Source organism: Pogona vitticeps, chromosome 8, assembly GCF_051106095.1.
Source record: "Pogona vitticeps strain Pit_001003342236 chromosome 8, PviZW2.1, whole genome shotgun sequence".
NCBI lineage: Eukaryota > Metazoa > Chordata > Lepidosauria > Squamata > Agamidae > Pogona > Pogona vitticeps.
In genome coordinates, this window is record NC_135790.1 from 4,047,109 (window position 1) to 4,064,527 (window position 17,419).

General features: G+C 45.7%; 1 protein-coding gene across 4 annotated transcripts in view; it reads right to left on the minus strand.

Annotated features, from left to right (window-relative positions):
• TACC1 (transforming acidic coiled-coil containing protein 1) overlaps positions 1 to 17,419 on the minus strand; it is a 77,346-nt gene continuing 59,927 nt past the window's right edge. For all 4 annotated transcript variants that reach the window (XM_078379654.1, XM_078379655.1, XM_078379653.1 and 1 more), the window contains 8 exons: positions 16,557 to 16,600; positions 13,940 to 14,080; positions 13,634 to 13,710; positions 11,811 to 11,854; positions 9,927 to 10,087; positions 9,285 to 9,391; positions 8,331 to 8,451; positions 1 to 4,986 (listed from right to left, as the gene is read on the minus strand). In XM_078379654.1, the coding sequence (XP_078235780.1) occupies positions 4,918 to 4,986; positions 8,331 to 8,451; positions 9,285 to 9,391; positions 9,927 to 10,087; positions 11,811 to 11,854; positions 13,634 to 13,710; positions 13,940 to 14,080; positions 16,557 to 16,600 (764 nt within the window). In that variant the 3' untranslated portion in view covers positions 1 to 4,917. The remainder of the gene's footprint in view (positions 4,987 to 8,330; positions 8,452 to 9,284; positions 9,392 to 9,926; positions 10,088 to 11,810; positions 11,855 to 13,633; positions 13,711 to 13,939; positions 14,081 to 16,556; positions 16,601 to 17,419) is intronic.

Here is a 17,419-nt window from a genome sequence, read left to right on the forward strand (position 1 = left end):
CAGCTTGGAAACACATTTTTTATTATTATTCAGGCAATGGAACATGGGAAAAATATATTAGTAATCCTTATAATAATCTCATTTGTGTGAGTATAATTCTTACAAATATTTACCTGACATACAGTAGAAAAGGGAAATTATCATACATATCAAATATGTGAAGGTGGGAGCTTACACCCACTGTACAAAGCAAGCAGGACTGCAGGGTTGCCTTGGCCTGGGGGAGGATCTTTGCCCGATGGCACCGGGCACTCAATTAACAGTCAGCTTACGGCGGAGTTTTTACGAGACGTTTTGTAACATACAAGAGCTTCGGGCAATTGGACATAGACAGAGAGCAATGGCCATCGTGCGGCAGGGGGGGGTCCTTGGTACAAAGGGGGGCTTGTTTAGATTTCAAGGCAGAGAGGGTGAAGCGTGGCAGTTCTGGGGAGAAGCAAACACCCGCCATGTTGGATTTCTATTAAACGGGATCCAGTCCAGGACAGGAAACCGTGATGTTGTTGGGCAGCCTGTCCTGTGAGCTCTAGGCAGAGGACCAATGGAGAGGGAAGACGTGTGCTGCAGCATCCATCCGTTTGCAAAAGATGCTCATCTCTGATCTACTACAACTTTTCACCAGCTATTGGTGTGATATCAGGATATAATTCAATAGTGTGTGGATTCCCCCCCACCTACAGAAACATCTGAAAGCCCTTCAGAATGGAGCAAAAGTTTCACCCTCTTGGCTCTGGAAAAGGATGGGAATTATTTGGATTCACATTTAAACTCTCTCTTTAAAAGCCAATTTTCTTCTCTCTAAGGTAACTGTCTCTCCATAGGAAAACTTCTAAAGAACTCTTTGAAGAATACTTAAGAAGTTCAGTTCTTTGCTAGAGCTTCTGATGAATTGTGACTTTCTGACTGGGAGTCTCGCAGCTGTCCTGGTGAATTTCCCCCAAAAAGAAGCACCATAGTAACAAACTCTACCTCCTTATCCCAGGAAAAAAGCAAGACGAAATACAAGCGACGGCGATCGGAAGTATTGAAAGACACAAAGTATCAGTGAAAAAAGCAATGAACTAGTGGGATAAGCTAACGTCGTATGGATGGTGGGAAAAAGAATGGAACCATCAGGACGTACAGAAACAACTGCTGCATCTGAATCAGTGCTGCGTGGAGGATGGCAAATAAATGAGCAAGGCCTTGCACAGGTCAAGTTTATTCTGAGCACTTCCCCTAACGTGGAAGAACAGACGCCAGAATATACTGCAGGAACCAGTGCTCAGAACTGTTAAAATTTAACTGGTTACCTGTAATTTGTTAGAATGTTTAACCAACCAGTTTTTCTTTCAATCACTTGCAAAACAAAATCACTTCCAATTACTTGTTGGTGGTAATTTGTGGAGGATGGCCATTTTCACAGCTTTTAACTGACGATTTTAAAATTTAAAGGTAACACGCCACTAACAGTGCACATATACTGACCTGCTGTTAAAATACCCACTCAAACGTCTTCATATTCATGATTTAATTTTCTAAGGGATGGTAACATTTTAGCTTTAACACGGATGTTTCTAAGGTCTAGCTGGAGTTTCCTGGCCCCTAGATGTTTAGCCGAAGGCGCAGACAGGTTTACTTTGACATGCATCGGAAGGAGAATAATCAATGTATACGGATCTATACTGAGCACGGACTACCTGCATTTTCTGCTGTCATCAGAACCAAGTTGTGTCCGGGTATTCAAGACAGTTCAAAAGCAGGTGTGGGCATAGCAGCCTGGCATGACCCAGTGTCAAACCCGCTTCTGAATGCAGGGACAACTGGATGAGGACTGGCCCCTTTGCTGGTATGGGGGCTGCCTTCAAGCTCTACGTGAGAGAGCTATGCTGTAAAAGCACTAAAACCGGCCGCCTGCTGGTGCGGACACAGGAAATGTCCCCTCCTGAAACCCATTGCCTGCCAGCCAGCCGGTCCCCTTTCCAATCCTCTTGCAAAGGTTATCCCCAGATGGAAAGAAAAATCCCACAGAGATGAGATTATAAAGACAGCCAGCTCGGACATCATTTCCTTTTGGCTCACCAGATCCTATCAGGTATAACAGTTTTACCAATTTATACCACACACACCACCCACTATATAGAACTATAACCATTATATATATATAGTGCAACACTATATATTAATATATATTTCATATCCGCACAGACTATAATAACCATATTATAGTTAATAATTGTCATTCCTTAGGAATCTTCTTCACCCACATTCCAGTGGCAGGCTTGGGAGGCACACAAGACAAGAGGGTGTTTGGCACGGTGCGCAGGTGAGTTCGTGCGCGCACATGCACACAATGGACAAAAAGTGCAACCACTGAACAGCTGGCCAACAACTGGACGATGGGCTAAAGCCACAGGGTCTGAGGAGAAAGCAGGGCTGTCCCTGGAGGAAATCTCTCCTGTCTTTGCTTCCACCTCCCCTTTCGGGACTGCCCAGCCTGCCTTCCTCACTTTGGGTGCCCCCGAGGTTATGAGACTACCCACCTCCATAATCCACAGCTGGGTGTAGCTTATGTGCATGGTAGTCCAACACAGTGGGCAAAGCGCCAGGTTGGAGAAGGAGTGCAGTCCGGGGGAACCTGACGACGTGATTGAAAACTCACACGCAGGAGGGTAATGCAACAGGCTTCACCTCCAGTCTCCCAAGAACTGATGGGTAAGCCTCATCCCTCCACATCGTCATCAAGAGGAGTAGATTAACCAACATTTATAGGAATTGTCCCTGTAGCTGGGAGACAGGACGGAGGAGTGCCTCTTCCGGCGCTCCCTTCTGCTTGCTACCAGCCACTTCCGGGTGAGCAAAAAGCTGCATAAAATGTTTTAAAAGAAGCAAACAAACCAGGTGAAGAATCCTGGGGCCCAAAGCTTAAGGTTCAAGATGCCAGGCTCCAAACACACACACACACACACCTGTTGGCTGGCCTAGTGTATGATCCTGAGTGTGCCCCCTTTCACAACCACAAGCTGCTGGCCAGAAGCAGTGTGGCAGTGAGGGGATGGACGTGAGAAAGGTGAGAGGAGAGTGTGACAAGAGTGTTGCAGTGGAGGAGTCTACCGTGACACGTGAATAAAAAGTGAGACATTCCAGACAAGCTTGCTGAGGAACCAAACCACCTCACTGGAAAGGCTGGCTCTTTCTGCTCAAAAGGAAAAGGGTTTTCACTATTGATTTGATGAGGGGAGGGCACCCTTCCCCACATTAAGCTCCCCAACCACCCTGAAGGGTCAATGGGTGACTACGATTCAGGTTCCACCTCCAGAGCATTGGAGGTGCAGCCTATATGTCATTAAAGGCATTTGGCCCAACCATAAGGGCTAGAGATCTTGTTTGACCGAGGAAAACAGACACGTCACATGGTAGCAGAGGTTCTCAAGATGCTGAAGATCCTAAAGACGGCATGTGAAATTTACTATGCACAGAAAAGCTGCAGATGAACCAACCTACAAGTACTGTCAGAAGACTTTTGGTGCATCAGTTTAACGCTGGCCCTTGGGAGGGGTTGATTATTCCTTGCCGGAGAAATCAAAGTGCTTCACTGGTTCATCAATGGACCAAGAAATCAGAATGGACTTGAGGACTGAGTCCAGTTGATGGCTTTTTTTGGGGGGGGGAGGAACAGGCTGGTAAGTGTAACTACTACTCCTCTCTCTCCTAAATTTATCAAAAACAACCACAGCTTGTAACTGCCAGGACCACTAGATGCCAACTGAAATTACTCTGCTTACAGTCTGGCCTGGTGGGATTCCTTGTGACATGTCCCAAGACTGAAATGAATTCAGATTCTCAGGGAACTTCGAGAGAAGAAGGAAAAGGTGCTTCAAGTGGACACAATGATGGATGCAGGAGTTAGGACTTCTGCTCCGCCGGCCGGCTTCCAAAGAGAAAACAGCAGCATCTTAACAAAGATTGCCTTAACAAAGGATAAAATATATGGAACACCCTCCATTTCAGATGGAAAATGGGAACTTTGTGCTCTCTGTCTTCCGCTCTCCCGTGAAGGGACAGCATCCTCAAGCTATGGCGTTCAAGCGTACTAACTGAAATGTATGTTCTAGCAGGGCAACCACGTTGGTCTTCACAGCCAAGCCATAAACTTGAAGATCAAACAATGGACTACGGCAAAGACTTCCCAGGTTGCCAAAGTCTTCATGTTCAAGTAGCCCCCGACTGTTCTCCATAATAATGAGGACGGAACAGGTGCTCTTTCTTTCTTTCCTCCTGCCTGATCATGGTTGACCCAAAATTCTGGATTCCATAGGCAGCCAACCTGAGCATCATGAAACAGCTGCATCGGCCTCATTTTCTCCTGATCTCAAATACAGCTAAGCCCATGTTCCACTAGTGCCTTTGCCACCGCAGACCATGGAACACCGGCTCTAGCAAACTGTGCCCGATCCAACCCACCACCCAATTGCAAGCATTATCTGGAAACTCTGTTTTCATCAGGACACTGTGCACCAGATACCTTGGATGGACTGGAAAGTCACCCTACTTAAGGAGCAGCTTAGCCCTGTTCTCAACTGCATCCTTGCAGAGATGGCAGCATCAGTAACATGCAGCCTGCTTATATCAGCCGGGCTCCTACAGTCAAGGCTGCCTGCCCGCACCAGGTCGCAGAAATGCAGGTGGGAAGCAATAAACCAGAATAACTCTAGGCAATGAGCAGAGAGTAGAGCTTCCACCTTCTTGGCCTTGCAGGTGGGAACATTTTGACACCGAGGTTGGGCGAGGGGGAGGCTGTGCTTCTTCTCTCTCTTGCAGGGGTGGTTGGTGGGGAGAGATTATTTCTGGAAAATAAGGCAAGGTGCTCGCTTGGGGATGCAGGCCGACCACAGGCAGCAGCCGAGCGTGGTGCTCTGGGCAAGGGGGAGACGAGGATCAGTCGGTCTTCCCCAGTTTGGCAATCAACTCATCACAGATCTTAGTCAGTTCTTCGATTTCCTGGTTCTGAAAGACATACATAGATGGAGAAGAAAGGAAGAATTAAATCTTTTCCATCACTTCCATGTTACCAGTGCAGGATACAACAGCAGCGACACAGACTGAACCAGTGGAAAGCAGGGACTCACGGTGGGTGACATGCGGTCGACTCCAACTTAAGTGGCACTGGAGAGTCGCTCAGATATTTTTTTTAAAGACTCAGACTTCACTTGCAACTCACGTTCAGAGTCCCACTGACGTCCCCAACATCATTCTCAGGGGCATCAGACCTGTATTCCCTCCCAAGAAATCGGCGTCTGCCTTCACCCACGTATCCACCACCCATGCACTAAGGCAGGGGCTGGCTCTGAGAAGTCAGCCTGCTATCTTCTGCGCATGTGCCAGCCTATCAACTAGGTGGTGCATGCGCAGTCTGAGTCTTTGGGTCCAAGTTCCAAGGACCAAGCCAATGACTCACAATTTGGATTCGAGGTGTAAAATTTCCGAAAATGTCCATTAAAAAAAACACACACCAAAGAAAAAATGTTTTTTATAGGAAAAAATAGACATTTACTGAAGACTCTTGAGGAGAGATGTAAAATTTCTGGAAATTTCCATTTTTTTTTCCGGAAAAGAATTTTTTGTTGTTTTTTTCTGGAAAAAAAATTGAGATTTTCGGAAATTTTACATCTTTAACTTAGACCCATAGACTCAAACCCGGGACTCAGGCCCGAAGACCTGCCAGCATCCCTGATTAAAAGGATAGATCATGTAGGCCAAGATGGACAACAAGCAGTCTTCCAAGATGTACTGCACTGCTACTTCACTTCCAGGTGAACTACACTGTGGGACACTGTAGTAGTAGGCATCCTTCAGTCTTGAGAGACTATGGTGTCGTGCTCTGTATAAAGGACTTGGAACAGCACCTAGTGTGACTGAAGAGGCCAATTCGAGAGTGACCATCCCTTCCACACTGAGGACAAATCCAATCTGTCCCCTGTCCAGCTCCCTGGTTTTGCTGCTTTTGGGACTGCCTCTTTGCCTCGGCCTGCTGGACAAGCGTCTCTTCAAACACTAGTTGAACAGCATCAAGGTGGCTGCAGGTTCTTAATCTCAGACAAAAACTATACTGTCAAACAGTTCCACAGAAAAAAGAATGACAAAAATTAAGAGACAAACTTGTAGATTTCCAAGTGGAATCTTTTAATTGTTTTAATAATTAATCCTTATGCAGCCATTTTTCTATGGTTCCGAAAGGACCATCGGCCCTAAATACTTAAGAAGTTTACCAAAATGCACTCAAGAGCCTTCTTCAGAATACAAAATATCATTGGCAGCCTTATTGCTCCTTTTGAGTTCCTAGGGCCGCCGAAGTGGTGACCAGGAGGATAACAATACAAATCAAACACAATAAAAAGACAATAAAAAGACGATGACTCACTCCATCATACAAGAGCAAACAATAAAAGCAGCCAGACTGCAAGATAAGAACACAATACTGACAATTCAATGTACATACATTTTGCTTTCCTAAGTTAAAGAGATTACCCAACCAGGGGCATATGAGCTTTGCTGGTAGCTTCCCGAATCGTGACCAGTTGATTCAACAGCCCAGTTTCATGACACATTTACTACGTGACCTGATCACATCCATGATTGCCCTCCCAAGTGGAAAAGGCAAACCAAGAACTGATATAAATATTTAAAAAGGTGGTTGTAGGCACAATTACATTGGCTGTTTATCCCCCCAGTTTGTGCTGGATTCAGCACAGATAAAATCAAAATTTAAAAACAGTGTAAATGTTTAAATGATGTAAAGCTTAGCACAGGCAAACCCAGTGTATTTCACTGGAGAAATGACTCTCTTTTTTTTGTTCAGCTTGCAGGTGGTAGTTTATTTTGCTCTGATTTGGCAGACATTGCTGGTCCGTGCTTTCTGGTATGAGTCACCACCTGATTATTCAAAGTGGCGGTTATGGGAGTGTCATTGGGCATGCTGTTACATTGGCTCCCTTTAACTGAGCACTTCCTGTCTTCCCTCCTTAAAATTTTTTTCCATTTAAAAAAATTATGCTTGCCAAAGTAGTGCTGTGTCGCTATGTCTCTTTAGAATATATATATATATATTCTAAAGTGACATAGCACTTACCTGGTACAGCATTACTTTGGCAAGCATAATTTTTAATGGAATATATATATTTATATAAGATAAAGGTAAAGGTTCCCCTTGACAATTTTTGTCCAGTCGTGTTCGACTCTAGGGGGCGGTGCTCATCCCCGTTTCCAAGCCATAGAGCCAGCGTTTGTCCGAAGACAGTCTTCCGTGGTCACATGGCCAGTGCGACTTAGACACGGAACGCTGTTACCTTCCCACCGAAGTGGTTCCTATTGATCTACTCGCATTTACATGCTTTCGAACCGCTAGGTTGGCGGGAGCTGGGACAAGCGACAGGAGCTCACTCCGTCGCATGGATTCAATCTTACAACTGCTTGGTCTTTTGACCCTGCAGCACAGGCTTCTGCGGTTTAGCCCACAGCGCCACCACGTCCCTTGCATATATTTATAAAGATATTTTTAAATGGATGGGGGAAGTGGTGATCCCAGTGGAAACTGCTAATCAACAAAAATGGCTCTCTTCTTCATTACAGATTTATGCCCCAGCCTCTGTGGGCTTCTGCAACATGTGGACAGTTATGGTACTTTCACCTGTGGGAAGCTGCACAGACCAGGTTTGACAAACTCTAAATAAATTGGGTTTTCCTCACAGTGCAGTCACATCAATGTATACATGGGAAGAGACAGGCTTGAAAGCATCCCTCTGTCAAAAATCTCTCCCATACCTAAGAAAGCAGCAATGTCACTTTAAAAGCTAAGTTACAAACACACAGTCCTCTGTGTGTACACTGTGCTGGTCCCATGTGCTCTGTGGCATATATGCCCTCTCCTGAATGCTGTCAACTGGGAAGGCCACCATCACATCTCAAATCAGAAAGCAACCCTTCCAGGACAAAAACAATAAAACCATAAAATCCTGTTGTGTAGCTCCTCATGCATAATGGAATGACATTACCTGCAGTGGAAAGCTGATGAAACACTTCCATTGGGGATTTTGGGATGCATGTGGTTGCATCACATTGTGTATCAGACATGGGCACCCCAAAATCACCTTGAATTGGTGGCAGTTTGCCTTTAATCAGTGGTGATTTCCTGCCGATGATGACACCATCACCATTATGCACGCAAAGCTGCATAACAGGATTTCAGCCAATGAACTGCAAACGACATGTAAGTGCAGACACCCAGCTGCTTTTCCCAACAGAGAGATAGGAAAACCAGGAAGGCCAGCGGCACGAGAAGGAAGATCTGTTACCTTTTGCTGGAGGGCTCTTTCCAGAGATTCCACCTTCATTTGCTCCTTCCTGAGCCCGGCGTGGAGAGCTGCACTCTCAGCTGTGGCCTTAGCACGCACCTGAGCAATTTCTTCATTGGCTCTACAAGGGCCAGGTGGGGGGAGGGAGAGAGAGAGAGAGAGAGAGAAGATTTATCTTCCAAATCACCCTAGAAACCTACAGCACCCCCCTTTTTTGAACCACAGTTCATGGAACTTCTAAGCAAAACATGTGCAGCCAAGTTAGAAGCTGAAGAGGGTTGTCTGCAGGATATGTAGTAGGAAACTCCCCTGCCCCCATCTGCAGGATCAAGATCTCCTGATTCACTTATCCGCTGGCTGAAAATAATTAAAAAACCTCAGAAATACCTATATATATGTATTTCCAGGGTGTGTTCACCAGAACTGGCCACAAAAGGGAGCCAGAGACCATGCAATACATTGCATCCAATACATCCATGTTTTTCAGCATCTCTGGGTGGGTGCAGGTGTGCCTCGCAACCCATCCCCGGTAGATACTGTGGCCCATACTGTATTTTGAGGAATACAATCATAACCCACCACTGCCAACCCAGTTACATGGGTGCAAACAAACAAACATATAAAGTAGGGTTGCATAAACAACAGATTCGGCATCTACTAAAGTAAAACTGAAGCCTCTTTCTTTTTCTTTGCTTCCTGCTTTTTCCTGCCGCCCCCCAAGAGTACTTAAAAGCAGCTCAAGATGGAAGTGGGGGACTCACACAACCCAGGCTTCTTTCTGCTGTGCTGTAGACACTGAATCTTTTTTTTACCTAGAGGGGTGCAAATTTAGGTTCTTGAACTGCAGTCCCCAGAATTCCCCAGGCCACTACCAGGAAAATTCCGGGAGTTGTAGTTCATAAGCACCAATCTAGTTTTAGCCCCGCGTGCCTCTGAATGCCTTAAGCTTCTCACTTGTCTAACTTCTCTTCGGCATGGATTTTCAAGGCCTGATAACGCTGTTCTTCCTGCTTGACGCGATTCAGATAATCCTGAGCACATTTCTTCAACGCTTCTTCGTTCTAGAAAACACAAGTCAGCAAAACATGTGGATTTAATAATGTAAGGGAAAGTCTTGAGTATCCAATTCAAAGCTTGAAACTGCCAGATACACACACACACACATCCAGCCTGCAGCAAATGCATGAAATATATGACTAAGATGCTGAGCTTCTGTCTTGCAGAGGAGTAAGCAATATATGCCCCCACAGGTCCCGAAGACCTCCAGCTTCCACACACCCCTGATTTTTAAAAAGATTTTTTTGTGCTCTTTGAGAGATTGGGAGACCCATCTTGCCATGTTCTGGAGCTCTCCACCAGCACCCAGGGAAGGGGAAGGGATGTTTCTCCTAAATTACATTTTTTATTTTTAAAAAAGTGGCCATTAGGGGGCATGAGGGAGATTTTTCAGTCTTTAAAAAAGCCTGTAAAATTATTTTGGACATGGACCGGACATAGGAGAGAGTGTGCCCTTCCAAAGTCCAGGGGTAGGTGATGGAAACCCTCAGACCCCACCCTTGGTCTAGCAAATGCGTCCTTTGAAACAGGTGGAAGCACCTTTTTAAAGCCTTCCAGGACCCCTTTCAGATTCTCGTATCTCCTGAAGAGGTCAGACAGAGATCTCTCCACTGAATTCAGGTCTGACAGCGCCTGTTCTTTCTCCATTGTGAGCTGCTGGAGACTCTTTTGAGATGCCATGTTCGTCCTCTGCTCATCCTCTGTGAATACAAAGGCAAAAGGTTACGTCTGCCTGGAAGGGAGAGGGCCGTACCACGTGGATCTCCTGTAGCAGAAAAGAGGCTTCATTCTTATCTAGATTTGATGCCAAGGTCATAGGAGAAGAGAGCGCTAAACAATCAATACAGGAAGTGCCGAGCCACTCAAAATCTCCCCAAGCCCAGAAGAATCCTGTGCTCAGCCTCCATTCTTTCTCTGCCATCATTTTAAAACAATATTTTCTTAGCCAGGAATGGACAAGCAGTGGCCCTCAAGGTATTAGTGGAATCCAATTTCCACCACGGTAACCCCTGGCCATTCTGGCTGAGGCTCATGGGAGCAGAACCTGAGCCATATCCGGAGGACAACAAAACCTAGCAAGATTTGGGTGATTCCGAGAAACGGGCCTTTTTCATCCCCTGAGCAGTGCAAAACTTCAGCCACCTCGGATTCTAGGAAGAATGCATGCTTTCAAGGCTTAATCTCACAGCCATAAGATCTAGGAACTTGTTCTTTTACAAGCACTAAAACTAGACTTTCGTGGGAAGAAGAAAAATTAAACATTTTGCAGTATCTTCTTGTCTCTCTCCTCCCTCAGGTTCAACAGCCTTGCACTCATTGCAATTTTGGATACAGCAGTTCTAAACAATGAGCTTATCCTGCATCGAAACAAGTTTGCCAGATGCTTCAGCCACTAAAGTCTTCTCCTGCCTGCAGTTTTTTTCAGCACTTATTCCACCTTGAACAATCAAGCTGTAGCCATCTGCTTTCCCTTTGCTTGTTTTCTTTCTCATTATGTGACCAAAGCAGTCTAGCTTTCTGTATTGTACGTGTCTTTGTTCATTCACGTTAATATTTCTTTGCTGGCCATTCCCTCCAAGAAAGTCTTAGCATCCTGCAATAAAGCTACACTTCAATTCTAGCAGCCTGCTTCAAAGTCCATCATCATACCAGAGAACCCAGAATACAGAGCACTGTACAGACCACCTTCTCAAATCCAAATCTAAGTTTTTGCTGTCATAGATTACATGCTTCATTTTAAGGAAACCACACAAGACAATTTTATTCTGATTTTTATTGCACGCCCATGATCCCAGTGGGCATACAATCATAAAGACCAACAAGTTTGATCTGGCATAAAGTTTTGTGACGGTAGCTTACTTTGCCACACGGGTTACAGTCCACAAACACTTATACCAAATCAAACGTCGGCATCTTTAAAATGCTACAAGACTTGAAGGAGCCTCAGACATGTACCCGAGGAAGTAGGGGGCGATCCACAGATGTCCCCACTGAAACATACCCATTAGCCTTTAAGATGGCACAGTGCTCTGTTCTTTGTTTTTCTTCCTTCCTACATGGGCTGAAACTGGCTAATAGGTCCTTGAAAACAGAGCTCAAGGTAACAAAGAGAAATTTTTGAAAATTTCTGCAGAGAGGTGGCTGTTCCGCTTCTTATTTTTGTGTGCATGAAGGATGGGGTAGAAGGCTCACAGGATTTTCAGCCGACAGCTCTTCCACCAAATTATATTAATGCAGAAGGAAGAGGCTCCAAGCTCAGCAACCTTGTTTGAGCCACTGGGATTCTTTTTCAGACATCACCGAATTGCACAGGACCCGCAAGCCCCCTGCCATCCTGAGCGAAGCCCTCCAATGTAGAGCCCACTCTTGGCAGCGTGGCACTCTTGGGCCACCTCTGCCATCTAGAACCGGGCACTGGCTTACCAATCATCTGGGCGATCGTCTTCTCATATTCGGCCACAATCTTCCTAGAGAGAGGAAACGGGAAAATCACATTTGCTCGTTTCTTTTTACACTGAACCCAAACATCTGGATGCCTCTTATACCCCTTAAAGAATGGTCTCCTGCAGATATATTTTACCCCCGAGAAAGATCCATTCAGCTCTCTGGCTTCCAGGATTTTTCCTAGCCAAAGTGCGATGGCACATTTTGGGATTATTTATATTGGAGCCGTAACGAGACATGTTGAAAAATGATACCATCTCCCACCTACATGGACATGGGGGCCCCTCAAGAAAACAGAAGAATGTGTTTTCTGTCCCAAAAAGAGAATGTTTCTCCTTATTGAAGAGGAAAAGGAGAAGGAGGAAGATGAGGAAAAAGAAGGACACAGCTAGGAAGGCTTGCCATTTATTTTCTCAAGACAGAAGATTAATCTTAGATTTCAGGGTCCTCTAAATCAGTGGTCCCCAACCTTGGGCCTCCAGATGTTCTTGGACTACAATTCCCAGAAGCCTTCACCACCACCTCTGCTGGCCAGGATTTCTGGGAGTTGAAGTTCAAGAACATCTGGAGACCCAAGGTTGGGGACCACTGCTCTAAATTACTACCCTGTTATTTGTCTCTTTGTATGTATCCTAATCTTTCTCCAGAGCAGGACGCATAAGGGTCCCTCTATCAGCATTGTAAGGAAGCTGAGGCTCAGAGGGAGCAACTGGTCCCAAATGACCTAGCTAGTTTTCTAGATACGTATGCACAAATGCACTTCCTAGCTTCCAGATCAAGACCAACACTCTAGACCAGTGGTTCCCAACCTGGGGTCCCCAGATGTTCTTGGACAACAACTCCCAGAAATCCTGGCCAGCATAGCTGGTGGCAAAGGCTTCTGGGAGCTGCAGTCCAAGAACCTCTACAAGGTTGGGAACCCCTGCTCTATTTAATACCGTGTTAGGTGTTTTGCCTCTACAGCCCCACGATCCACCACCCTAAGTCTGGTGGAAAAGAAACCTGCACATTGAATTAAAGAAAGCTGAGCCCCAGAATTTGTTTGAATGGAGCACAGAACTCACAGTCCTTCTAAACGCAAAAATCCACTCTTGGTTCCTACTCTTACCATCTTCATTTCAGCAAGATAATATAGAGATGGAGAAGAAGGCTCTTTCCATTCTTGCTCTTATTAACCAACTGGGAGTCACAAATCTTTAGATAGTCTACTAGCAATTACCCAGATATCTACCAGTACATTCAGATCCGTCCTCTGCCTACTCCTAAAATACAACAAGATTAAATTTACCATGCTAGAAAATCCTGATTTGGACCTCACCCCTCTTTTAGTAGGCCTTAGAACGAAGATGGGAGATAAAGTTTCTCCTTGGTGTAAGGAGAGGCTGGAGATTTGGACCAAAGACTTACCTAGATGGACATGCTATTTTACAGCACCCAAACCGTCATCTAGACTCAACCGGTTCATCTGTTAAGTTATGCACAAATAAAACGGGGAAACAGCACCACCCCACTTCAACAAACACTAGCGAAGAGGTATACACAGGTGTGTAGGAAAAGCTCAGTACTTAGAAGAAGTACTTTTTTGGACTTCAATCCCCATAATCCCCTGGAAGAAGGGGGAGTTTGGGGATTTGAGTCCAAAAAATATATAACTCTTCTGAGCTCCATTTCAGAGTCTACACCAAGAGAAGCTGACTGTAGTGACACAGCAATTCTGCACCTGGCTTTCGCAAAAGGGCAGAAACACGTTCCCTGGGAGTGGGGAGCTCGTACGAGTCCAGATGTGATCGCCGTTGTTTTACCTCATTTCCAAAACCTCTTGCCGGCTTCCTTCGTATTTCCGCTTCCATTCGTTTGCTTCAATTTCTTTCGAGATGATCTGGAAGTCATGAAAGCAAACCATAGCTTTTAGCTTTATAAACGCTAGTCCTCTTGACTGTCAAGCAACATGTGGAGTAGGCGTGAGGTCTTTAAAAAAAGGGGGGGAGTGGTAACTGTCAGGACCAGCCTCCCACTAGGGAGCGCTGTTCTTTCAGCCAGAGAGCTGAAGGAACATCGCCCAACTGCTTCCATCTCCTCCACCTTGATGGCCCAAGCCAAGCTCTTACCTCTTCTCTAATCAAAGTCAGAACCGCCATCTTGTCGGTTTCACTGAGGCAAATGGCATCCAGGGGGTTTTCGGCACCTCCTTTCACGCCAGCTGTTGTCATTCCAGGAGGCTTCTCCACAGCACAGAGCTCAGAACGACCCTGTGAAGAAACAGGACCGGGTCAAGAGAGAATATGAACACACCTTAAACTGTGGAGGGTGCTTCTAAATTGGTCGTGTCCACTCCAAGGGCCAAAAACAACGGTCCCAAGGGGGTTGTGTGAGAGTTGCCCTGACTCCACCATTGCATCATGAATGCAAACAAAAAAATGAAAAACCTTAGAAACCAGAGTCTGAAACTTCAAGCTTGGAAAAGACCAAGAGTCAGTCTTTTTTTAAAAACTCCTTCATTCTTAATAAAATAATAATGTGCCGTCAAGTCAGTTCTGACTTAGGGTGACCCCTTTTCAGGATTTTCCAGGCAGAGAATACACAGAAGTGGTTTGCCGTTCCCTTCCACTAGGGGGCACCCTGGGACCCTGCAGCTTGCCCAAGGCTACCCAGGCTGGCACTGTGCGGAATCGAATTCCCAATCTACGGCTCTGCAGCCAGATAGCTAAACCAATGGGTACCAAATTTTGGACAAAGCATAATACAGATGAGGACCCAGCCTTCCAGATACTAGATCTGAAGCACGAAAATCAGAGATCTGGGGAGAATATAGAATACACAAATTTCTAGTTAAGATTGGGACCTCCTGAAAGTTTTCCAAGTGCAAAAGATCTGTGAAACTAACCTATAATAAAGCTCCCCTGTCTTAGCACCACAATATCTGCAGAAAAAAGCGACACCAAATGCCATCAGCTGGCACGTAGCTCACAGAATATAATTTGCTCATCTCTGTTACATGGCATAAAAATGGGAGTTACTGACCTGCAGGTAGCAGTTTGTGATTGATTTCGAGCATAAATGCAACTTTCTAATGCTAAGTATCCATCAACCCTGCTTCACCCCAGAATACAATGGATTTTTAAAACACACACATATGGAAATTAGCCTTCCTCAACCTCTCCTCTGTGTCTGCAAAAAGACTGTAGTGCACCTTAATTGGAGCCCTGCAGGTCCAGCCAAGCAAGAGGGCTAGCTCAGCGGAACCACCAGCAGAGGGCCTTGTAAATATAGCTTACCACTCACATCTTTTTTTTTTTTAATCTAGAAATTAATTTTTAAGCTCCTATTTTACAAAGAGCTGGTAGGCCTCCACAACGCTACATCCAAAATCAACCAGATCTCAGGTTTCCAAAATCCTGAGAATGCTAGAAGTTAAAAGATCTTCCTGCAGGCAAGATTTTAGCATCCTTGCATTATTTTTTATCCTGTTGTCTCCTTCCATGGTGGCTTTTATGATTTGATCACCATCATTATTGCTGTGATTATCTCTGCATTCCTAGGCCCGCCTGTCCTTCAGTGAATTAAAGGCTGTGTATCCATGGTTCTCTGCACAGCGGGTTAAGCCACACAATGAGGGTGGAGACCGCTCATCAAATCCTGTCGTATGAGACAGAAACTGAATAGTGCCCATAGAGGAGGGGGAGGAGGAGGAGGAGGAGGAGGAGGAGAAGGAGAAGGAGAAGGAGAAGGAGAAGGAGAAGGAGAAGAAGAAGAAGAAGAATTCTTCCTGCTAGCTGACTCTTTCCCAACCTGACATCCTCTGGTGTGGACTACAGGAGGGAGATTCCCTGTCTGGATCTGAGGATGCTTTGAACTTCAAGCTTGCATCTATGTTAATGGGAGAGAGATATGGGGACAATGCACAAAAGTAACTTTTGCAAACTCCGTCTACCCCTGATCACTGCTGACACCCACACCCTTGCCCAGAACACTAGCAAGCTAGCCCATGGGACATCTCTTCACATCTGCTAATGTGTGTTCATTAGCAAGGAGTCAAGGTAGGAGAAACCAGTAAGAACCATCTCCAGTTGGGCTTCGGAAACTGGGACCCAAGAAGGCCAGCCCCCGTGACACCAGATTCAGTTCCACTCTGACCCATGCACAGCCTCTGCCTGGTCCTCCAGTGTTCTGCCATCCCATTCAAATGTATTAAAAAGACAAGAAAAATGACCGCAAATTATCCAGGACACTGCATTCAGCAAGGCTAAGAACCACCATTTCCCCTGTTTAAAAATAAGCACAATGTTCTCATTCTTAGGACCAAAGATTTGAGAATCCTGGAAATCTCTAAAACCGTGGGGGGAAGCATATTCTCCCCCCCGCAGAAGGCAGAAAAATAATAGAATTCATGCATGCATGAACTGGAGTGTAAGATGCAGTGGTAGTGCTAGATGAGGGATTATGGGATCTGCAGTCCAAAGAGGCACACTTTGTTTGGTAGCAGCATGCAAACCCATGCACATGAGCAGGCACAACACCAAGAGCTCTTTCCAACGTGGGGCTCTTTGGCCTGATCTGTAGCTGTTTGAGATTTCGACAGAGATGCCTCTATGTTTCGTAAGGGATGAACGGGAGAGAGATCATGCTGTTTGAAGGCTGTGATGGGTCAGGATGGAAGACCATGGCCCACAGAGAGGTGGGGCTTCCCCCCCCCCCAAAAAAAACAGGAACCTCCCTTCCACTTACCACAGTATTGGTAGGGTTGCTGCACGAGGAGTCCTTCTCAAGACCTAAAAGAGAAAAACACAGGTCTGTTACTCACAGTGATGACAGCCGCCCGGCGTGAAAAGCTGGCTGTCTTTCCCTCAAGTCTCTCCTCCGCATCGCAGTATCTGTAATGCTGTGGCGTCGCCAAGATCTCAGTCTGACCGAAAACCTTCCCCTCGTGCTTTACACTCCGGTTGATATGAAACTGGCTCATAATAGGTCAGGTTATTCATCCATCTGACTCAGTGATTCCCAACCTTAGCTCCCCAGGGGTTCTTGGACTACAACTCCCAGAAATCCCGGCCAACACAGCGAGTGGTGAAAGCTTCTGGGAGTTTTAGTCCAAGAACATCTGGGGACCCAAGGTTGAGAACCACTGGACTAACCTAATATTGTCCTCTCCAACCAGCAGCAGCTCTGTGTGGTTTCACCTTCCCTGTTATTTGATCCTTTTAAGTGGAAATACAGTGGTGCCTCGCTAGACGATTGCCTCACGGGACGAGGAATTCGCTAGATGATGGGTTTCTGCAATTGTTGTTGCGCTTCGCAAAACAATGTTTCCCTATGGACGATTTTTGCTAGACAACAATTTTTCCCCATTGGAACGCATTGAGTAGCTGTCAGTGCATTCCAATGGGGACCCGTGCTCACAAGATGATGGTTTCCTATGGACAATTTTTGCTACACAACGATTTCCCCGTTGGAACGCATTGAATGGATTCCAATGCATTCCAATGGGGAACTATGTTTCGCTAAACAATGTTTTTGCAAGACAGCGACTTTGATGGAATGGATTAACATCGTTTAGTGAGGCACCACTGTACTAAGAGTTGAACCTGGAA